The sequence below is a fragment of the Psammomys obesus genome, unplaced genomic scaffold, assembly GCF_907164565.1.
Source record: "Psammomys obesus unplaced genomic scaffold, mPsaObe1.curated_primary_1811, whole genome shotgun sequence".
Taxonomy (NCBI): Eukaryota; Metazoa; Chordata; class Mammalia; order Rodentia; family Muridae; genus Psammomys; species Psammomys obesus.
The window spans coordinates 5340621-5364224 of NW_026585691.1; the positions used below are offsets into that span (position 1 = coordinate 5340621).

A 23604-nucleotide genomic window follows, 5' to 3' on the forward strand; every position below is an offset into this window, starting at 1 on the left:
GCGATTGCGAACTCTTGCATGGGTGCTGGGAATGGAACCTGGGTCCTTTGAAAGAGAAGTGCTCTTATTCACTGGGCCATCTCTCCAGTCGCTGGGCCTTAGCTTTTAAGAAGGGTCACAGACTTCTCGAAGGAACCTGAAATTAAAATGTAGACCCTCCTGTAAAAAGAATCATGTCTAAATTTTATGTTCTTTGCCGTCCCAAGTTCTTGCCCGGGAGGGACCTTTTAAGGACCACTGAGACATTAATATAGCAATTTTGTATCACCATATTTGTACATGCTTAAGATGTGTGATTGTTTCTGACTGACAGTTCTAAACCTTTTAAGCTACTAAGAGTAAACTGTTTTTCCTCAGATGCTCACTTGGTGAGCATTACATACATTTTCTTTGAAGACAGTCGTGGAAAGTAATTGCCAACTTATTGTAAATAAGTTGTTTTCTTGCTTCAGACACCAATTGCAGTGTTCTAGTCTTGTTTCTCATGTACCTTTTCCTGTAGTAGTTGACTATCATCAGCTACTATACAAATAAATATTTAAATATGTGGCGTTCCCAAGTCTTAACTATTCTTTCTTTTTCAGAACCAAATCAAAAAGTTGGAAGATGAGACCTACCAGTTCCACTGTGCTGTTCCTGGGAACAAGAGGGCAGTCCTTATGGTTACAAACAGGTATTACCTTTTAGATGCCACCAGCTGTGTTCACGGGAGCGCTTTCAAAGGCTACAGTGACAGAGGGTTAGAAAACTGTACTTCAGGGTATTAGGACCGTTATCATATCACAGAAGCACAGCTGTAGATATTTGTCTGAGAGTGTGTGTGTTCAAAGCCCCTCATTCTGGAGATGCAGAAGCTTGGCCCAGCTTGGCTTAGGGCTTATCCAGCTGCAGCAGCAGCTGCTGAGCTATGCGGAGAAGTGTGCATAGCCTTCACCATGCAGTGATGTCACTGTAAGAACTCTCTTCCACTGAAGAGGGTGATGTCACTTTACTATCTTATAAGGTTTTATCGGGGAGATTGGCAAATCCCTTTTAAGCGTGTTGTTCCTGTGTGCCCATCCGAAGTTCCTTCCGAGTATTTTGGAATTAATAAACACTTTTTCCAGAGAAAAAGGATTTGTGATACAATATCAAACTTAATGTCTCAGGATTTACTCTAGAAATAAACTTACCTCCAGGTAACTACTGTCGATCAGTAATTTCCAAAGTTCTGTGTTTTGTAGGATTCAAGCAGAGTACTTAGAGTAGACACACTCTGCTTCATTCCTCCCTCCCTCCCTCCTTCTCGCTCTCTCTCTGTCTCCCTCTTTTCATCACTTTCCCCCTCCCTCCTTCCGTCCATCGAAGGACGTGAAGACATCCTTTCCCTGTAAGGTACCACCCCTCTGTCTGAGCTTTGGAAACCAAGCCCAGGCTGTAATGATTGCTAAGTGAGTGCTCTCCACCAGGCTGCTGCCCCGGCTCCTCACTGTTGGATCTGGATCTGGATATAACTGTATGAGGAGAAAAATAAGAAAAGGAGAACTACAGAATCCAGACTTTGAAACGACTCTTTCTTAAGAGGTTAACCAACTAGTCATATAAGAAAGGGTTGTTCAGTCATCTTATGGGTGTGAACACAGGGGCTATAGAGACGGCTTGGCAGTTAAGGGCACTTGCTACTCTTAAAGAGGGCCCACTTCCAGGTCTCAGCACCCACACTGGGCTGAGGCCTCCAACATTTGTGGGTACCTGCAGTTCAGTGCACATCCCCATACACTCACACACACTTAAAAATTAAAACAGACTTTAAAAATAATCTGGAGTGGCTATCTTGGAGACTCCATGCCACAGTGTATCACCTAGGAGATGACAAGATTTAAACTGTGATACTCGGAGCATTGGAGAGCGTGGAGACTTCAGGTGGTGGGAGAGCGTGTCATTGGAATGGTCCGGAGAAGAGAGAGTTCAGAAATGCACAAAATAGCGAGTTGCACTTGGCACACGGCTTTGATATCTGATAGTAAGCTGGGCTTCGGAGCAGAGGTGTGGGGGATGGTCATCAGAGAGTGGCTAGAGTGTGTGTGGGTATTGAAAGTGTCACATGAAGGACGACTCTGCTGACTCTTGCTCTGCAAGGATCAGGTGTCCTGTAGGTATCGGTCCCAAATGAGTCCAAACTTCTCATAGCGCTCCCCTGAGAACCAGTGTCGGGGCCTGCTCTAATTCCCCTGTCTACCGATCACCAGGTTCATTCAGGCCTGCCTTCCTGAACACCCAGAGTCTAGCTCATTCTCTCTCCTTAGAGCCACTGTCACAAATAAGACTGTCAAAGCTCCCCCATCTGGCTTAGTAGGAACTGCCTGTCTTGATTTTCTCCTCCATGCCCTGTGCCCCTACTCTCTGCTTGTCACCAGAAGTATGTCTAAACTAAAGAACCTTCATAGGCTGTCCAGTTACCCATAAGTTAAAGTTTTAATTTTAAGATGACACTAATATCATTCTAAGATTAGACCTTAAGGAGATTTTCTTGCCCAAGTATGTGTCTGGTATTCCAGCCGCAGAGCTCCCCATTCCTCCATAGGCCCTTCCTCCTGCTGAGGTTGGAGCGCAGGCCTGTTATCCCTGCTGCTTGGGAGAGCCAGGAGGACTGCTAGGTCAGGCCTGACTAGGGTACAGATTGGGTTCTGGGCAAGCCTGCGCAATGTTGTGAGACCCTGCCTCAAAACAGAGAGTGACAAGATGCATGGGGCCAGAGCTAAGAGAGCATATTTGCCTAGCATCTGTAAGGCCCTGAGTACAATTCTCAGTACCACACAATGCCATCTTTCTATTAATCTGCCCATGTGTCTGTGTCGCCTAAACGATGACTGCCTCTTTCTAAAGAGAATTTTTCAGTGAGCGACTCATCCTCCACATTGCCAGTGCAGCCTGCTCCCTCTCCAGTCCTCCGAACCTGTGACATTGTCTTTTTGGTTGCTTTCCCTTCAAAGCATGGGGTGCCCCACAAGCAGGGTCCCCACCTTCCTTCTTTTCTCTGGCACCTATATGCTGTTTGATTTTACAAATCTACATTTCTAGTTTTGCAGTCTTTAGCGGAGACTTAAAAATCAAGTATAGTTATATCAGTTATTAATCTGACACACTGAGTGGGAAATGAGTGTGGGTGTCCTTTAAGGATTATGTTGTTTTTTTTTTTTTTTTATTGCTGTTGAGCATAATGAGACATTCCTCCTGTGGTTTACATTAGCGTTAAAATGTTCAAGTCTAGTATTTATTAGTAGGTCCAAAGTGAGCCTCTGCTGACATTTGGGCTTGTGACATTTCCTGCACCATCTGTCTTGGCTGGAAGGCTTAAGTGACTGACAGGAAGGAGCAATTAGGAATATCCCAGATAACTCTTCTTCAGGGGCTTCTGCTTGTCGCCTCCCACGTGAGGGTGCATTCTGTGCTTCACGTGTGCCACGTGCGATTCCCCTCTCAGGAGTTTCACTGGTTCAAACCAAAAACTACATTCCTGGATTCTGCAAGATTGACAGAAAGGGGATTTCTAAAGTCCATTTTGTTAGGTAGAGAGTTACATTGCACTTCATTTGACATTTACATAGACTTTTGTTTTATAGTATTTATAGAATACTTTTCTATAAGTGAACTTTTTAATTTTTAAAAATTTTCTTTATTCTTGAGAATTCCATGCGCATATATACAGTGCAGTATGACCTCATTTGCCTCCATTTTTCCCTTCCAACTGCCCTTGTATTCTCCTCCAACATGTTTCCTTTTCAACTTCATGGCCCCTCCTCCTCCTTTCTTTTTTTCTTTCTTTCTTTTTTTTTTTTTTTTTTTTTTTAATAAACCACTAGGTATATTTTTTGCTGCTAGTATATACATGAGCATGGGTCATCCATGGAGCGTAGGGAACCCATTAGTGGCCACATTCAAGACAGAATGATTCTCCCTCCCCAAGGAACTGTCCACTGACAGGGCCTCCTCAGTAATGGGGCCTGGAGACTGATCTGGGCTGGCTTCACCTTGTGCACATCTTGTAATGGTAGTCACAGTGGCTTTGGGTTCCTGAGTGCAGTAGCTATGTCGTGTCCAGAAGCCAGCATTTCACAGCATCCTCCCCACCTCCGGCTCTTCCCTGAGCCCTGGGGTGAGGAGGTTGATAAAGATTTCCTACCCCACTTCAGGCTGAACACGCTCTCTGACCCCCGTGATTCTTACGAGGGTCAGTTTCTGTTGTTCACTAAGCAGAGCAAAGGATGGAGCTGGTTTGTGCTTATGTTTGTTTTCTTTTCCGAAATAGGCGAGTACTGTTTATAAAGGAAGTTGAAATCCTAGGCCATATGTCTGTGGACTGGCAGTGTCTGTTTGAAGATTTTGTTTGTCCTCCTGGAGTCAGTGAAAATCTGCTGAAGATTTCAGTGAAGGTAAGAAAATACGAATCAGGCCAGAGACTCAGTCAGTACTTTCTGGCCGCCTCATGGTCACAGAGGCAGACTCTGGAGGAGCAGGGCCGTGGCTGTCTGTGTTAGCGCATACTGAGCTGTAAATAAGCAACTAACTCTGTGTCACTGTATTTCCCGACATAGAGTGAAATATCAATTTATCTGCCAGAACTGCTTCTGCTTTCAGTACAATTAAGCATTAGTGAGTAGGAGGTTTTGTTTCTTTATGGACATACCCATTTTGCTATAATCTTAGATATTTTTAGAAATATTCTCTTTGCTAAGCTATTGGGAGGCTTGAGTGCTTCCGTGAAAGTAAATAAGTAGGTCCAAGGTCAGTGGCATGCTCAACAAGTTGAAACACTTGTTCTACGAGCTTGACGACCTGAGTTTGATCCCTGGAACTCTAGAGAAATGACCCTACAGGGTTGTCTTAAGCTCTGCACGTGGACTCTAGTAGCATGCACACTGCTGTCATCTGCACACAAACAGTTAAAAATTGATTGGGCCTATTAGCTCTGTTAATAATTTGGTGCACATGAAATGCAAATACGATTTAAACGTTGCATGTCCTACTGTGTCTTTGCTTCCATGCTTTTCTAAGGATGAATTTTCCATTGCACAGTAAGGAGTTAGCAGAAGTGATACCTCATCTTTGCTGGGTTCTCAGGCCTGCTCACTGTTGACAGACACACACATTCTATTCTAGATGTATTTTCATCTCTCCTAAGAAAACATACAGAACTGGCATTCTAAATATGGTAATTTTTGAAGCATCTTTATTTTGCCTAAATAACAGTACTATCCCCTTTCCTGAAACCCTCCACACGACATTTTCCACAGAATTTAATAGACTTTTGAGTAGGTTTGTCCTTCACTTCTGTCATTACAGACATTTGCAAACATGAGGCTCGAGAGTCAGCCTGTCCGTTTGTGTTGTGGCAGACCCTCACCAGAGCAGCGCAGCGCAGTGCAGAGTGCCCTGCCAGGACACAGAGTTCTGGAGCTGGGGCAGACTGTCCCATGCATATTTCACAGTTCCTCCTTGCCACCTGTCTCCCAGTTCCTTTTCCATTGCCACGGTAAAAACACCACGAGAAGGCAACTTATAAAAAAGAAACAATTTAATTGGGGCTCATGGTTTCAGAGGGTGAGAGTCCACGATTCTGGTGCAAAGGCATGGGGGCAGGAAGAGCTAAGCACTTACAAGGTGATCTGAAAGTAGGAGGCAGAGAGGAAGACAGACTGAGTATGGTGTGTGTCTTTTGAATCCTCAAAGCCTTCTCCTATTTACACACCTCCTCCAACAAGGCCACACCTCCCAGTCCTTCCCAAATACTCCCACTGACAAGGCCCCAGATATTCAAACATAGAAGCTTATGGGATCCATTCTTACTCAAACTGCTACAGCACCTTCACATCCGTGGTAAGAATTGATGCAGTGTGTTTTCTCGCTCTGTGAGAATTTTACCTGTTGGTCTGCCACTGCACTGTCAGTTGTCACGCACTGACACGCTGTGATCCCGAAGACTATTTATGGTTGCCTGCGGAAGCCTTCAATTACACAAACGGGTCTGTAAATTCCGCCTCTGGTGCGCAATCGCTGTCCTTTTAGCAAGGATTTATTTCATGTTGTCCTTGATGTATGCACTCCAGTGGTGTGGTGCTTATAAAATAAGTTGACATTTAAGCATCCTATTAAAGATTATGGTATTTCTTTTTCTTCTAAGGAATAATTTTCTTCTGTCATTATTTCTTTTAAAAACAGGAGCAGAGTCTGTTCCATAAAAAAGACAGTGCCAACGTGGGCTTTCTTCGGAAAATTTACCTCAAGGATCCCACCACAGCGAAGGTAAAGTGTTCATTTTAACACCCCCCTCAAGGTGTTTAGCGGGAAGACCTGTGGCAAGCCTGTACGGCTGGTAGCCATTGTTTCTCACACAGTCTCTACTGCCGGTAACTTTGTGTTAATGTTCCTCTGAATGGCGGGCTGTGAACTCACCGAAGTGCAGGGGTCATGGTTCATACTGCGTGGGTGGGTGGTAGCCCGGTCCTTGTCCACACCTGTGTGGAGACTCTGGCATCCCTGCCTTCCCCTGCCTTCCCCTGCCTTCCCCTGCCTTCCCCTGCCTTCCCCTCCCCCCGGGTGAGCCAGAGGCCATCTTTGCAGTTGATAACCCTGCTTTGCCTTCCAGAGAGCCTTTGATGCCATTGAGAGCGCACAGTCAGCCAGGCACCAGCAGAAGCTGATGAGGCAGTCTTCAGTGAAGCTCCTCAGGCCCCAGGTTCCATCTTGACCACAGATTTTACAAGGCTTCTGAGATGGAAACACTCACTTCAAAAGTCCTGCTAAAGAGAAAATTTCCAGCAGTTCCTCGGTTCTGTTTCTTGGAGAAATCCAGCCCTGGGTCTCCCCTTTCCAGTCTCGGTTTGGAGTCTTGGTTTTGCAACTCTGCATATATTAGGGATGAGCTGCTGCACTGTGTAGGTCAGACCGCAAAGAAATACCACTTCAGACTCGGGGGGAGATGCTCATTAATATTAAAATTATGCAACAAAGACTGGTGGGCTTGTTTGTAATTAGTCTGTACTGAAGAGAGGAGCTTTTAAAATGAGGCGTGTTCTTTGACAGGATTTAGCCAGACAAATAGTGGACACTCTGACATTTGTTTAAAGTTAATTTGTACAGTAATTGAGCTGAGAGAACACTTTTGGTAAACCAGGTAATTGATGGAAAAAAATGCCACCGAAAGAAGGGATGGCGTGTTTTTTCTATTTTTCATGTAAAATTTATTGTTCTTCTAATAGGATACTGGTACATGGATACTGTTTTTTCTCCTTCTAGTCACAGAATATGGGCAATCTGGAAGCTTCAGGCCGTTGTCTGTAGCAAGGCACCCACTGGGCGTCAAAGTTGGGTCTCTTTCAAGATGAGCTCACGGGCACAATTAGTTTCTTGGGAATGAAAACATTGCACTATAAGCACCTCAGCATTCAGAAATATGTAAAATGCAATATTCTATATTCCCAGAGATTTATTTTAGAATATATGAGACCGCTAAGCGTGCCATAAATTAACATTTAATTTTAATGCATACCTGTAAATGTCTTTTAAACACTTGTTAGAAAGAATGAAAAAACCTCTACTTGTTTTATTATGTAAGTTTTTTTGAAGGTCTGTATAGAGTTGGGAAATGGGTGTTCCCGTGTGCATCAAAACGCTCATGCAAGCTTTTGTCCTTCCTCGTGTCTCTGGTGAACTGCATTTGGTCCGGGCTAAGTGCTGGCAGGTCAGGTAGGGGTGTCAGGCTGCCTGTCGGTGGCTTCAGGAGGGCATAGGGGCTGCCTGTTGACTCTGAGGGAGTTAGTTTCCTTGGGTGACCCTTTAGCCTTGTTCAGGATGTTGAACATGACACTTAATTAAAGCAAGCAACCAGTGATGAGATGAAGGTGTGGGTGCTCTTGGCTTGCGGTGCCTTTGTGGATGGCAGGCCCTTCTACTGTCAGTCATGCCGCTAAGACTGCCAGGGAAGACTTCCTAACTCCCCCCGCCCGGGCTGCTTCATGTCACTCCAAGGGGAGCGTGCACGAATCAGTGTTGATTTTGGGTAGTTGTTGGATTTTCAATTCAATTTCTTCCTTTCTTCAGTCCTCTTTGCCCTCCACCTTCTCTCCCCCATTTTTTTTCTTTCTTTTGATAGGGTCTTACCATGTAGACCAGGCTAGCCTTGAGCTCGCAGAGATTCGCCTACCTCTGCCTGTCAAGTGCTGGGATTAATGGTGTTGTGTCACTGTGTCTGGCCTAATACCTTTATTTCTGTTAAGAAAATCATCACATATGAACCTGATAGCTTTAAACCTAATTTGAACTTTCTAGAGCTAGAAGGTGATAATAAGCCTTCCAGCAAGTACAGTAGCATTCTGTGTCTTTAAAACTGACTTAATCAGGAATTTGAATGTCTGATTACATTTCTTCATGTTAATCCCAGTGGTCAATGGTATAGTTAATATTTAAGGTATTATATTGCACTGATGGTTTACTCCAGAAACAAATGTACAGAACATTGGACTATGAACAACCAAACCTATAAACTCATAATCTCAAGTTGACTACCTTCAGGTATCTGTAACATTTTTATTTGATACAATTTTCTGAGACAGAAGTATATCCACTGGTTGGATGTAATTAGGTGCGTTGTGTTTTTGAAAACACCTTCAGAGGCACTGACTTGCTTATAAAGTTCTGAGAGAAATAAAATATTGCTGCATTGTTCATGTGTGAGATCTCTGTGTTTGTGTTGAATACCGAAGTCACATTCTCTTCTTTATTTCAACTTTCCCGGTTCCTCTTCTGATCATGTGGCTGTCAGAAGACAGGTGAGACATTGCACGCTTTCCACAGAGCTGGGGAGGGGAAGCTTTTTCCAGAGCTCTGAATCCCCTTCCCTCACTGGAGCTGCGTTGCACTGAGCCTTGCATCAGTTCTCTGCCCCTGAGGAAGAGTGGCAGGGATGCCGACGCCGGCTTCTGGGAGACAGAATTTATGGTGGTGGGCTCGGGGGCTTGGGCATGGAGTCTCTCTGTTGGTTTGAAGACCTAGAATGCTCCTCAATCTCTTGCAACCCCATTAGTATTTCCGTTCCTGGATCCCCACCACTCCCACTGGGCATTCAGATTACCAGTCTGAAAGCCCACCCAGCACTGGTTTATCAGGTAGCAAGAGGAGGCTCGCCCGGGGCCTGTAGCAAGGCAGATACATCAAAATCCAAGGTGAACAAAACATTGGAAGAACACACTAGGGCTTTCTAAGAAAATCTACTCTGGGATAGACTTCTTACCTGAGCTTCCTAGGATAGGGTTTTATTTTGAATTATGTATGAGAGAATACTAATAACTTCCCAGTGCTCTAGACTTGAAGTCCGCTGATCTGAGGGCTCTCTAGACATCTGGTGTTTTGTTTTTTCTTTTTCTTTGTCTTTTTAACAAAGCTCTATGTACATTTCTAAGGCACAGCCAGAACTAAAAAGTAATGATCTGACTTAGCAGTGACTCAGAAAGCTTTCCACATAGCAATACCAGTTAAAACAGCAGTACAGCTACTTACTACCTGGGCTACAAAAACCATTGTCTTCTTGGAGAGAAAATATTCTTTAAAAAAAATTATACCAGTTAGTTATTTGTCTGGGGCGTGTTATCATGTGTGCTCAGAGAGTGATTGCAGGAGTCTGTTCTTGGTCCTTCCATGTAGGTCTTAAGGATTGAACTCAGCTTATCAGCGATGGTGGCAAACTTTTTGCCTGCTGAGCTATCTTACTGTCCCCACAAAGAATCACTAAGTTGCTCATTTCCGAGTCCTGTGTCCTTGAGGTGCGAGGCCTATTGATTGAACATTGTCACCGAGATGACTATGGCTACTGTCAAGAGAAGTTCTGGGCCATGTGTGTGAATAAAACCTACGAGGGCAGAGGGACATAGCTCGCCCCTGATGGTGACCATGCCCCTCTGGTGGAAGAATTTCAATTCTTCCTGAGTTCATTCTCAAAACGTCCTTCATGGAAAGGCCTGTGCCATTTAAATAATCCGTATCAAAGGTCATTTTGGACTGAAAGAACCTTGAGAAAAAACTTGCTCTGCGTTTTATTTTCACCTACTGTATAGTCCCTTCCTGAGTACAAAAAGCTCTGAAAGTCAAAAGACTTGTTCACAAATTTAAAACAAAGTCACCTGGACTCAAAGTCTGAACTGGACTGACAAGTTCTTTGTGTTCTTTCTTCATGTAAACACGTTTGGCTGTAACTGAACTCTGTGGATGATTATGAGTGTGGCCACGTGGAATAGGAACCCTGTTGCCTTTCCAGAGTCCGAACTTCTCTATTCTCAAGTACATCTGGCCCCAGGGGGCTCCAGAAGAGGCTGTAAACCTCTCTGTTCTGTGTCAGTTAACCCGTCTCGTTGCTGTGATGACATACTTGACAAAAGGCAGTAAAGGGAAAAAAGGTCTTATTCTGGCTCACAGTTAGAGGGTGCAGTCTGTCATGGCGGGAAAGGCAGAGGTGGGAGAACGATGCAGCCGACAACATATCAGTAGTCAGGAAGCAGAGATGGGTGCTAGTGCTTAGTTGCCTCCTCATTTTTATTAAGTTGGGCACTCCAGCTATTAAATAGTGTCACTCACAGATGGGGTGGGTCATTTCACCTTAATTAATCCAATCTAGAAACTTCTTCATGACACGTCCAGAAATTTGTCACCCGGGTGACTTAGAGCCTGTGTGGTCAGCAGCCAATCGTCAAGTTATTAAATTCAAAATTCAGGCACAACACGAATAAACAAAACCCAGAAACAAACCAAAAACTAGAGTATAGGAGAGACTATGAAAAGCAATGGAGTTCTCTCCCACTCAGACCGTGTCATTACTGCATCTTACCGTTTCACTAGCAAGCCATTTGCTGGTGAGGTTTACATCTACTAGAACAAAGCACACCTTGATGGTGCAACACAAGGATTTATGACCTCCAGAAGAAATACAAACCGAGAATGAAATTGTTCTGTCCCTCTTGTATATTAAATGTTAGCTGCTGGAAGGGAGGGTTTTCGAAATTGACCTCCAGTGAGAACATAATCAGGGTGGTGGTAAAATAAAACAGCCCTGTCTTTTAGGTCAGTCTCATTCACCAAGATAATTATGAACCCTGTCCAAAGAGGATTACCTTCTCAGCATTAATTCTTAGAAAACCCGAAGAAAGATCAAGTGACCTGAGATGGACTGCTGATTTTTTTTAATGTGGCTTAAATCCCACAATAAATGGCTTTTATCGAAACTAGATTGCAAATCTTGACTTTGGTTTTTTTTGTTTGTTTTGTTGTGTTTTGTTTGAAAATACCTTTTGACACCAGCTTCTCTCTTAGCCAGGTTTTCACCTCAACCATCTTTTCAGTCTTCCTTTTTCATGCTCCATTGCATTTCTGTGGTTATCTCCTTAAATAGTAAATTGTCTTTATTGAATAAATGGTTGTTAAAGAAGATTCCAGGTAACGGGTTCTTCTAAATAAAGTTTAATGGGAACACAGTATACCCATTTATTGGTTACGGCTAGCTTCACACTACAGTGGAGAGGCAGGCAGCTGTAGGACAAGATAGCAAAGCCTGGAAATTAACAGCCTAGTTCTTAAGGCTTGTCAGGTGGAGCAAAGACACCAAAGGAGGTCCCTAAGATGCTACAGTGAGAGAGTACTTGAAATCAGGACCCAGCAGTACATGCCAAGACTCTGTCTCCACTCCCTACCCTCTACCCTTGCTGGAGAGGGATACTCAGCGTCCGTGTGTAGTACACATGGCCTGTATCAGCATCTTGGCTTTCTTTCAGAACTTTGTGCCTTTATTTCCCCCAAGTTATTTACCTCCTCCCCATCTATGTATTGAGCTTTACAGTGGCATAGGCATTTCCCATAGAAAATACTTAAGAGTCTACGCCAGCCAGCCCTTGACTTAAACTATCTCCCCAACCCCGAGAATCCTAACATGTAGTCTAATGTGACTGTGGCAGTTAATAATATGCACAGCATATGTAGCCTTTGAGGTATAATGAGGAGGAAGTACAAAATTGACTTCTCTCTCTCTAATGCTCTTTTAGAACTAAGAATGAAACGCTCCAGGTTCTACCACAAGCCATTAGGTAGTGCTATCAGAAACAAAACACATGCCCAAGATAGGTGCTTTCTCACCATGGCTAGGGGCATGCCCAGGAAGAGATGGTATTTTAGATGACACGGCTTGGCATTAGAGAGCAGTAGTGATGTAATGAATGAGCAGGCATTGAAGGAAGTGATTTGAATAAAAGCTATAAAGGTTCAGCTTCACCAGAGGGGGCTGCAGCTTAGTTAAGCATGCAGTTATTGATGGTTTAAATTAAGCAACTATTCTTGAAGAGGGCACAGCTCCCTTCCCCGTGGAGTACCGTGAGAAGCTTAACCTACTTTGACACTTCTGATCAAATCTTCCCTTCACAAATCTTCAATTCACAGTGGCCCGTGCTTTCAAAAAGTAGGAAGGGAGGGTGCATGAATTAGTGAATTAATATCCGAGTTCTTAGCTTTTTCAATAATGAACTCCAGTCATTTGAGTAATCTATTATGAATAGCGGATTTTTTTTTTTTCATTAGGAAACCATACTCCTGAGAGGTTCTGGAATAGCTGTGAGGCCTACAGAACATTTAGAATTGTGTCTGAGGTTACTGCCAGCAGGAAACTACAGCTTGCTCATGTCAGAGATTCCTGCAGTTAATGTTCAGAGACCCAGAAGACACTTGCTCCAAGCTGACCCCAAAAGAGCAAAGACCTCTTGCACATTTGTCAGCACAGTCCAGGGCGGGTAAGAAGCGCTTAAGAACACTGCTTTTAAGGGCTGTGAAGATGGGTTACACATGGCTTAGGTGGGTGGGTAAGACCATTTCCTGGGTCGCCTAAAATTCCTACTCAGTCAATGAACATGGAGTTAGAAATCAGCTCTCTTACAATCCTCATCGATGTTTATGTGTCAGATGATTTGGGTTTAATGATCTTGAAGAAAATCATTCACATGGGGACCTGTTGTAGCTTAAGTCTGAATGTCTTCCACGGGCTCATGTGTTTGAACATGTGGTCCCCAGCCAGTGGTATTGTTTGGGGAGTTTGTGGGACCTTTGGATTCCGTGGCTCAGCTAGCAGAAGTGAGTCCCTGGGGCCAGGCCTTAATGTCTATGTCCACTGCTAGTGCCCGCCCAAGCATTCTGCCTCCTTGTTTATCAGTATAGGAGAACCTCCGACCTCATGCTCCTACCATGACACAAGGAGCCAGGCCAGCTACCTTGCCTTCCCCCACCAGGATGGGTTAAACCCCCCACCCCAGACCAAAATAAATCTGTTTTCCTTTTCACTTCGGCTGGATATTGAATTATAGTGATGGTTACTACTAGGGCAGTCCTTGTATTCAGCATAGACATATATTCTTGTGGCTTTCCTCCACTGAGCTTAGTCCCAGATCTGAGGGGCAGACCCATGAGGATGCCTCTGTGTGGAAGCTTGAGTAGGAACACCCTTGAATAGAACGGAAGGTTGGCCTTGGGTGCTGCCATCCATTCAACTATAAGTGGAGGTGTCTACGTTTTCATCATCTTCCCTAAGCCATCCGTCATCTGAACGACATCAGGTCATCTTCTATACCTGATCCGCACCATTCAACCTCTTAGGAGATGGGTGCGTGGATCTCCGCCATGTCATGGGAACCAGATGAGGGGAAGCGGGCCTCAGACAATTTTAAATTTCCTGTTAGTTCCCCTATAGTAAAAAGTATCTCGGCATTAAAAGCAATTACTTAATGAAATAAAATGTTACCATTATCATGACTAATTTCTATATACACAGAAACACTGCATTATCTCTTTTTATTAGACTTTTTATATGTGTGTGCCTTTGTGATTTTATGTGCACCGTGCATGTGCAGTTGCTAGAAGGACAGAGGGCATCAGAGCCCCTGGAACTCTAGTTATAGGCAGTTGTGAGCTGCCTGATGCAGATGTCAGGGACCAAACCCAGGTCCCCTGTAGGAGGACCAAATGCTTTTTAACTCCCAACCCATCTCTACAGCATGGGGTAGCTTTGTAATAACTTTTAAATCAATTGTACATCTGTGAATTTGTACAGTTCTATAAAAAAATCCCAAGAAAATATCTTTTATTCTTTTAGCTTATTTCTTCATTTAAAAATAAGACTTTTGGACTAAATATACCTTCATGTTAACCTTTGAATTTGAATATGGATAAATGACCAATTTTAGATTATTTTTAAAGTGTGAGATGCTTTTCTAAAGGAAGCCTTTCTTCTGTCGTGCTCACAACTGCACAGACATTAGGCGTATATTCTAAACTACCAGGAAGCGTTTTTTAAAAGGCACACCGCCTTTAGCTGAAAAAGAAGGGAAGGTGTGAGAAACAGTTGCGAGCCTTTTCATGTGGGAATAGTCTGGACTCAGCTACAGATAATGAAGACACCTGGAGGAGCTGAGCGCAGGAATGGCCCAACCTGGGGCCGGCCGTGGCCGTGAGACAGAGCCGCCCTTCCTGCAGGGGCATTCCCTGAGCTTCAGTAACAGTGAGGCTCACCGCCTCTTACAAAGCCATAGCTCATCTTTCCAATTTGACAGCACATTAAGCTGCTTTCACTTTCCGGATGAAGAAACAAGCTCATGGGAAGAAGGGAAGAAGTATACTTTGAGTAACCAACCCACAGCACATTCCTTACTGGGGCATGGTGCTACCCCCTTTGGAAGCACAGTAGTAGCCTAGGGCTGGACATTTGAAGCTTGGGAAAGCAGCATAGGTAAAGTAGATTATAAGGCGCATGGATACAACCTTAAATGTTTTTACCGTCTTTATGTGTACATCTGCAGGTGCCATGTGACCTAGTTCTTTCATGACAAAATGGAAGACATTATGGCTCCTAGAGGCCTCACCTTGTAGCTGCTCTCCATCTGTAAGAAAGCTTCACATTCTCTGGGTTTCTTAATCACAGCGCCTTTTCATAGGGTAAACACGCGGTTCTGACAGGCCACTAAAACTGTCATTGGGTTAATGCCTTCACATCCCGCTTGAGCTGAACACACATTCCCATGCGCTGCAGTCTCAAGATGCTTGGGACAAATTTGTAAACATGAGGAAAATTACAGAAACCACCTAGAAAGAGCAGAAAGATTACTAACAATGGGATCGATAGTTAGGATCGCCAGCAGAATCCCTATCAGTCACACCTGGAAGACATTACCAAGTGGGGCGTTGCTAAGGTGATATTGATCATTTAGTTGCCTTTAATCAGCTAAACTGTCATTCGAGTAAAGTGCTCCAGTCTTGTAATTTCTTCAGAAACTCTTACGGGACAGGGAGGTAACCAGAGGGCAAGCACCCACCACACAAGGATGAGGACCTGAGTTCAGGGTCTCCACGGCCCAAATAAAAAGCCAGATGTGCCAGTGGAAGCCTGTGTTCTCGGTACTGAGAGACAGAGATAGGAGGGTTCCAGGAGCTCATTGGCTAGCCAGGTTAGCCAGTCAGTGATGGATAGGTTCAGCGAGAAACCCTGTTTCAAAACACAATGTGGAGAGCGATGGCAGAGGACATTAAACATCAGTTTCTGGCTCTTATGGCTGCATGTAGGAACATGCTTATAAACACACACACACACGCACGCAGGCACGAGAGGGGGTTAATAACTAAAAATGTCCTTCAGAAGAAGAGAAATACATAATGGTAATAAACTGGTAAAAGTCAGAATGAAAATACCCTTGAAAGTAGAAAATATGTGTAAGCTTATCAAAACTGCAAGGTGTCTTTCGGAGAAAATGATAAAACATTGAAGCAAAGTTGTATTTTCTTAAATTCCAAGCTATAGTGTTTATAGAAGTTTATAGTGTTTATAGAAGTTTCGGACACTCAAATTCATCTGTGCTAGACAACATCTCAACAGGCTGTTCCAAGAACTTACATAAAAGAGCAAAAGGCTAAGAGTTACCCAAATCCACTTCAGGAACAGAGCAGAGCAAACGAAGGCTACAAACAGGCGAAGAGTTTGTGTGAGAAGAACAGTGAGTGTGTCGGGCACTCTTCTAAGTGCTTTGCACATTGTCACTCATTTGTCCTCAGAAGTGACATTGTGCTCATCAGTCTCAATGTCTTTCTTCACAGTAACTCAAAGGCAGGGCTGGAAAGCTAGCTCAGTGATTAAGAGCACACACCAGCCCATCAAAGGACCCACGCTGCGTTCTCAGCAGCCACATTAGGTAGCTCACAAGTGCCTCAAACTCCAGCTTCTTGGGATTTGACACCCTCTTCTGGCCTCCATGGGCACCTGCATGCGCACAAGTAGTCGTGCAGACACACATCTGTGCATAAATAATAATATAAATCTTCACAAAAAACATAACCAAGTGGCAAAAAATACCCCACACGTCTTATGAAGAGATGAAATCAAGAGCTAGGCTCTCGGAGAGGGTCAGATGTTGGGAGTGGGGTTGAGGGGGAAAGATAAGAGAGGGTGGAGGCGGGAACAGCCAGAATGTATACACATGTATGACGCCGTCAAAACACAAGATTTGCCAATAGCATCTTTTAAGAATGCCAAGGCACAGACCAGGAACATGACTGGCAAAGGAAGCTGTTATTTGTAATATGTTAAAATTTCCCTTAACTCACCAGGAAAATGAGCAAAGGCTGTGAGCAGACAAGTCATCAAAAAGAAATCTGAAGGCAATCCCAGGACGAGCTACTTGAAAAGACCAGATGCCTGTCATTACGCGCGTGTCTGTTTGGCTAAAGCGGATGATTGAGAGCAGCCAATTGTCATAGGGTATAGTGCTGCTGGGCAGTAAAACCATGCTCAAAGAGGACTTTCTGAGGTCTGCCTCTGCAAGGGACACACAGAAGGCACTTCCCTCTGGGCACTCAATACAGAAATGCAGACAGGCAACAGGAGAGATGGTAAGTGTCACAGCGCGTACTGCAACACTACAGTTACTGACAATAGCGTAGCCGCCATTGTTTGACAGCGGTGGACTGAAAAAGTGCACAGGGAAGCTGACATGGAACGTTCATTATAAATAACGGGCTCTATAGCTCTGCTTTCCCATGTCTATACACAGAGTTTGGAACACCTCTGTACATCCACGCTGCATAGCCATAGCCAGCTCTGTGTGTGTGTGTGTGTCTGGGTGTGTGTGTGTCTATGTGTGTGTGTGTGTGTGTGTGCAGTGAGCAGACAGGTATACGCAGAGCTCAGAGGAGAACTGAGTGTCCTGCTCCATCATTAGCCATCTTATTTCCTTGAGATCCAGGCTCTGTGTTAGTTACTTTTCTGTTATGACAAAACAAAGGTGACTTAAGAAAAATGGAGTTTATTTTGGCTTACTGTATCAGAGAGAGTCCTTAATGGAGAAGAAGTCAAGGCTACAGGAGGTCAGAGGGGAAGGCTGGGGGATCCTATCTCCACTCACACACAGGAAACATACCACAATTGGACGAGGTTATAAAATCTCCATGCTTGTCCTAGTGATGTTTTCCTCCAGCAAAGTTCCACCTCCTGAAGGTTCCATAACTTCCCCCACGTAGTGCCCCAAGTGGGCACCAAGTGTTCAAAGCCATGAGGGCATAGGGGTTTGAACAATTCCTGTTCAGACCACCATAGCTCTCACTAAGCCTTGAGGTGGCCATTTTTGGGTGAGTCTGGCTGATCATCTGGCCCCAGGTGTCACCCTGCCTCTGCTGGATACCCCCGACAGCTCTCAGCTTATAGGTGTGTTAGGTTATAGGTTATAGGTATAGCTCTCAGCTTTATATGTGGGTGCTAGGGATCTAGGCTCAGGTCCTCACGCTTTCACAGCCCTTGGACCCACTGAGCCCTCTCTCCACTCCAGTATCCAGGGTTTCTCCATACCTGTGGATCTCACCAATTGCTCTTGTTCCTAACACAGGTGCACATGAGAGCTATTTATATACCATTTACATTATATGAGGTATAATATGTAGTCTTGGGAGGACTTAAAGTATAAGAGGGGATTTTGTAGACCAGACAATCTACATTTTCTTTTAGAGAGAAGTCTTAGTTGCCAATATAGTTCATGTTCAAATATAGTTCATGCAAATGTAAGGCGCAGAGTCCATGAGGCGTACATGAAAATTATCTATGCCAACTTTAGGGAAGTGATTATTTCCGAGAAAGGAAAGAGGGAGGGAATGGAGCAGGAAAGGGATGAGTTTTGGTTATATCTGTAAAGATTTGTTCATTAAATCAAAAGAGCAAGGTATTTAACAAAAATGGAAAAATGTTCATATCTATTGCTAGAGAAGTGGTTCTCAACTGGTGGGTCACGACCCCCCTCACAGGGGTCACTAAGACCATCTGAAAGCACGGATATTTACATTATGGTTCATAACAGTATCAAAATTAGAGTTACGAAGTAGCAACAAAAATAATTTCATGGTTGGGGGTCACCACAACATGAGGAATGCATTAAAGGGTTGCAGCGTAAGGAAGGTTGAGAACTACTGTGATGCTGGAGGGAGAGTGATTTTGAAATTACTTTTTATACTTTGCATGCATCTAACATTTAATATTTAAAAGGAAGGAGAGGGCCAAAGGAAGGTAGGAGACGGGGTGGGAGGATGCATGGATTCTTTATCCTTATGGTTACATTGGGCACAAATAGTAAGGCACGTGAAAGGAGAATCACCTCCTTCTTCATGGATGGACCAGAAAAGGCTTCTCTCCTCTGCCAAACCATCACCCAAAAGAGAGGGCTGATGTGTAAGAGACAGCTGCTGAGGGCAGAGGTGAAGAGAAGACAGCAAGTGTTTGAGGGAGTCTGCCTGAGAGGCAGACAGACGGGAGGACCCAGAGGCTGGGGGCAAGCAGCAGGCTTCACCCTGTGTGTGTCTATAAGCTAGGAAAGGAGTGAGGGGCCAGCCTCTGTGCTAGGGCAGTGTCCTGGCTGGTTTTATGTCAACTTGACTCAAGCTAGAGCCATCTGAGAGGAGGGAACCAACTGAGAAAATGCGTCCACAAGATCAGGCCATAGGCAAGCCTGTGGGGCACTTTATTTATTTACTTATTTATTTTTAATTCCTTAATTAATTATAGTTTATTCACTTTGTATCCCAGCTGTGGCCCCTGCCCTTGTCCCCTCCCAATCCCATGTCCCTCCCCAAGGCCACTGATAGGGCAGGTCCTCCTCCCCTTCCCTCTGACCCTAGCCTATCAGGTCTCATCAGGACTGGCTGCATTGTCTTCCTGGCCTGGTAAGGCTGCCTCCTCCCCACCCCCCTGGCTCAGGAGGAAGTGATCAAAGAGCCAGCCACTGAGTTCATGTCAGAGACAGTCCCTGATCCCCTTACTAGGGAACCCACTTGGACACTGAGCTGCCATGGGCTACATCTGTGCAGGGGTTCTATGTTATCTCCATGCATGGTCCTTGGTTGGAGTATCAGTCTCAGAAAAGACCCCTGTGCCCAGATTTTTTGGTTCTGTTGCTATCCTTGTGGAGTTCCTGTCTCCTCCAGGTCTTTCTATCTCCCCCTTCTTTCCTAAGATTCCCTGCACTCTGCCCAAAGTTTGCCTAGGAGGCTCAGCATCTGCTTTGATACCCTGCTGGGTAGAGTCTTTAAGAGGCCCTCTGTGGTAGGCTCCTGTCCTGTTTCTTGTTTTCTCCCTCTTCCAATGTCCATCCCATTTGTCTTTCTGAGTGAGGATTGATCATCTTACCCAGTGTCTGCCTTCTTGCTTAGCTCCTTTAGGTGTATAGGTTTTAGTATATTTATTCCATATTATATGTCTAATATCCAGTTATAAGTGAATATATACCATGTGTGTCTTTCTGCTGCTGAGATACCTCCCTCAGGACGACCTTTTCTAGTTCTCACCATTTGCCTGCAAATTTTGTGATTACTACATAGCAGTAGTAATAAACACTGCATGGTACTGACATAGAAACAGACTGGTGGATCAATGGAATCGAATAGAGGACCCAGAAATACACCCACACACCTACAGATACTTGATTTTTGACAAAGAAGCCAAAACCTTACAACGGAAAAAAGACAGCATCCTCAACAAATGGTGCTGGTCTAACTCATGTCGACATGTAGAAAAATGCAAAGAGATCCATATTTATCATCCTGCACAAAACTAAAGTCCAAGTGGATCAAAGACCTCAACATAAAACCAGATACACTAAATCTGTTAGAAGAAAAAGTGAGGAAGAGCCTTGAACTCATTGGCACAGGAGACAACTTCCTGAACAGAACAGCACAGGCTCTAGAATCAATAATCAATAAATGGGACCTTTTGAAACTGAAAACCTTCTGTAAAGCAAAGGACACTGTCATGAGAATAAAACAGCCTACAGACTGGAAAAGATCTTCATCAACTCTATATCTGACAGAGGGCTAGTATCCAGAATATCTAAAGAACTAAAGAAGTTAAAAAGTAACAAATCAAGTAATCCAATTAAAAAATGGGGTACAAAGCTAAACAGAATTCTCAATAAAGGAATATAGAATGGCAGAGAAACACTTAAAGAAATGCTCAACATCCTTAGTCATCAGCGAAATACAAATCAAAACAAACCCGAGTTTCACCTTACACCCATCAGAATGGCTAAGATCAAAAATGCAAGTGACAACACATGCTGGAGAGGATGTGGAGAAAGGGCAACCCTCCTCCATTGCTGGTGGGAATGTGAACTTCTACAACTGCTTTGGAAATCAATCTGGCACTTTCTCAGACAATTAGGAATTGTCAAGATCCAGCTACCTCAAGATCCAGCTATAGCACTCCTAGGCATATATCCAAAAGATACTCAAGTATACAAGGACATTTGCTCAACCATGTTCATAGCAACTTTATTTGTAATAGCCAGAACCTGGAAGCAACCCAGATGTCCCTCAACTGAGGAATGGATACAGACATTATGGTACATTTACACAATGGAATACTACTCAGCAATTAAAAATAAGGGCATTTTCTTAATTAGTGGTAGATGTGGGAGGGCCAGGCCCGTTGTAGGTGGCGCTATCCTTGGCTGGTGGTTCTTGGGTTTTATAGGAGGGCAGGCTGAGCAAACCACAGAAAATAAGCTAGTAAGCAGCACCCTCCATGGTCTCCGTATCAGCTCCTGCCTCTAGGTTCTGGCCTGTTTGACTTCCTGCCCTGCTTTCTACAATGAACTGTTAAATGGAAGTGTAAGTGAAATAAACCTTTTTCTTCTTGAGTTGCTTTCGGTCATGCTGTTTCACCACAGCAATAGAAATTCCAAGTGAGACAGGCGGAAAGGGAGCAATGTTGGTGAGCTTAGCAAGTGCGACAAAGCATGGCAGACATCAGCGACCAGGAGGCCACCTTTAAACCGAAAGAATGCTTCATTTGGGGTGGGACTCAGAACGAAGATGAAGGGATGGTCTGTGGAGGGGCGATCGGAAGGTGTCGCCACCACATCCCTCTAACGCTTTTCCTGGCTTAGTTGGAGGTGAATGAGAAAGGGAGGTGTGGGGGCGCGTGGGGAGCAGTGCATATTTGGTCCCTGGAGAAGCCAGCTTTACTATACCCAAGGTACGTGTAGCTCCAAGTCTGTGGCTCTCCTGGAACTAGTTCACCGGAACTGGGGAGCAAAAAAAAACATTTGAGTCAGGAGGATCCCTGCATCTATCACAGCCTCTATTGTCTCAAGGTCTCTGTTCAGCGGGACTTCACACTCGAGAGAATGAGACAGATACATGGCTTCTCTTCTTTTTTCCCTTGGAAGAAACTGACTTGCCCAAGAAATTGTTGATATTTTTGAGATTTTTTTTTTTAACATCGGCAACTTCTGACAATTCAAGGTCCCCCAACAAAATGTCAAGGTTTGACCTTAACATCTCATAGCTGCCACAGTGAGAGGGGAACCAAGACTCTGAGAGACAGAGGGCTTCAGAGATGGGGGTCCCTTATGCCACAGAACAGGAAGCAGAGTCCCCAGGGTGCTGGTGAGGTGGAGGTGGGGAGCTGCCCAAGAGGTACCCAAGAAGGATGAGGCCACAATCTAGACAGGTTTTTAAAAGTAGCAACACTGTAAAGTAGCTTAAAATACAGAAAGTCAGTCTATGGCCATGCCGCCCTGAATGTGTCCAGTCTTGTCGGATCTAGTAAAATATAAGTCTCACTGTGCAAAAGGCAATGCGTGTGTGTGTGTGTGTGTGTGTGTGTGTGTGTGTGTGTGCCCTTGTGCACATGTGGGCAATGTGTGCATATCAAGGTTAGAGATCAAGGCCAGAGGTTGATATTGAGTAGCTTCCTCAGTCACTCTCTGCCTTCGTTTTTTGAGACAGGCTCTCACTGAACCCAAAGCTTGCTGATAAACTGGGACTGTCTTGCCAGTGAACTCTGGAAAGCCTCGTGTCTCTGCCTGCCCAGCATGGTGACTGCTGGCTTTTAAAATGTATGCCCTGTGGGATCTAGCTCGGGTCCTTAAGCTTGCTGACTGAGCCATCCTCCTGCCCTGCAAGGGGACTTCTAAGACAAGCTGATTCTTCCTCTTTCAGGTACAAATGCCTTCAGTCACTTGAGCTAGGCTATCAAAGCATGGTTGGCCAGAGCTCAGGGGACCTGCCTTAATGAATTAGATAAAGTTGATTCATATCTCATACACCAAATGATTGTCAATTGCTCCTTCTCAAGTAATTGAGAATGCTTGAAAGGTAATTTAAGTGGTACTTGATACCATTAATTAGCTCTCCCTAAGTTGTACATTTCATTGACGGAGCAGAAGCCTGGCTGAATCACACTGGCAACTCCTGCTGATGAGGTTTTCTGGACAAGAACATTTTTTTTTTTTTCCTGGACATAGTTCTCCTGACAGGAGTCTAGTTTGGACTTTGGAAGCTCTGCCCTCGCTGGGCTCACTTAGCATTTGCACAAGGCAGCCTGCACTATTTAGCCTCTAATGAAATGTTTTGATTGGATATATCCCTCTCCTAAGGTGGGACCAGAGAGCGAAGCCAGTGTGACTAAGGGTTGATGCAATTAATTAACGAAGACAGCAGTGTTTGGGGCAGAAGGCTGGCTGCTTCTGGAAACATTTTCTCCTGAATCCAAGTCTTTGTCAAAACAAAGAAAAACAGCGATGCTAAGGCCTGCTGGAGGAAGAGGAGCCCCCATGCCTTTGTTCTGGGAGAGCTTGCCTTGACTTTACGTGTGTGTGTGTGTGTGTGTGTGTGTGTGTGTGTGTTTGTGTGTGTGTAAAACACCTCTCTATACAGAGGTTAGGTACCTCATGATATCCCTGGGGGAGGATGTTGTCTTCATGGAGCTAAGAGGCAGATCCAGAATGACAAGCTGAGGCAAATGTCCCTCTTCTGGGCTTGTTCCCACTTGTGGCTCTCCCTTCTGTTCCTCTGGGGGGGGGGGGATTCTTCACAATACTGTCTGCAGTCATATCACCCATATACACCCAATCATGTCCGGTCTCGGAAGCCAAGCAGGGTCAGGCCAGGTTCATGGTCACACGGGGAAGTGCTTACAATTCCACATTGCCTCTACCCCCATGGCTCTGAGCAGGGATCTCTCACCCTAGGCACAATCTTCCGTTCAATCCCATTCCAACCCTACCTCTCCGTGGACGC

General features: G+C 44.6%; 1 protein-coding gene across 2 annotated transcripts in view; it reads left to right on the plus strand.

The window, feature by feature from the left end:
* Vps13c (vacuolar protein sorting 13 homolog C) overlaps positions 1–8703 on the plus strand; it is a 147060-nt gene extending 138357 nt beyond the window's left edge. For both annotated transcript variants that reach the window (XM_055597904.1, XM_055597888.1), the window contains 4 exons: positions 585–673; positions 4289–4412; positions 6199–6282; positions 6626–8703. In XM_055597904.1, coding sequence (XP_055453879.1) covers positions 585–673; positions 4289–4412; positions 6199–6282; positions 6626–6727 — 399 coding nt within the window. In that variant the 3' untranslated portion in view covers positions 6728–8703. The remainder of the gene's footprint in view (positions 1–584; positions 674–4288; positions 4413–6198; positions 6283–6625) is intronic.
* Positions 8704–23604: the final 14901 nt, after the last annotated feature.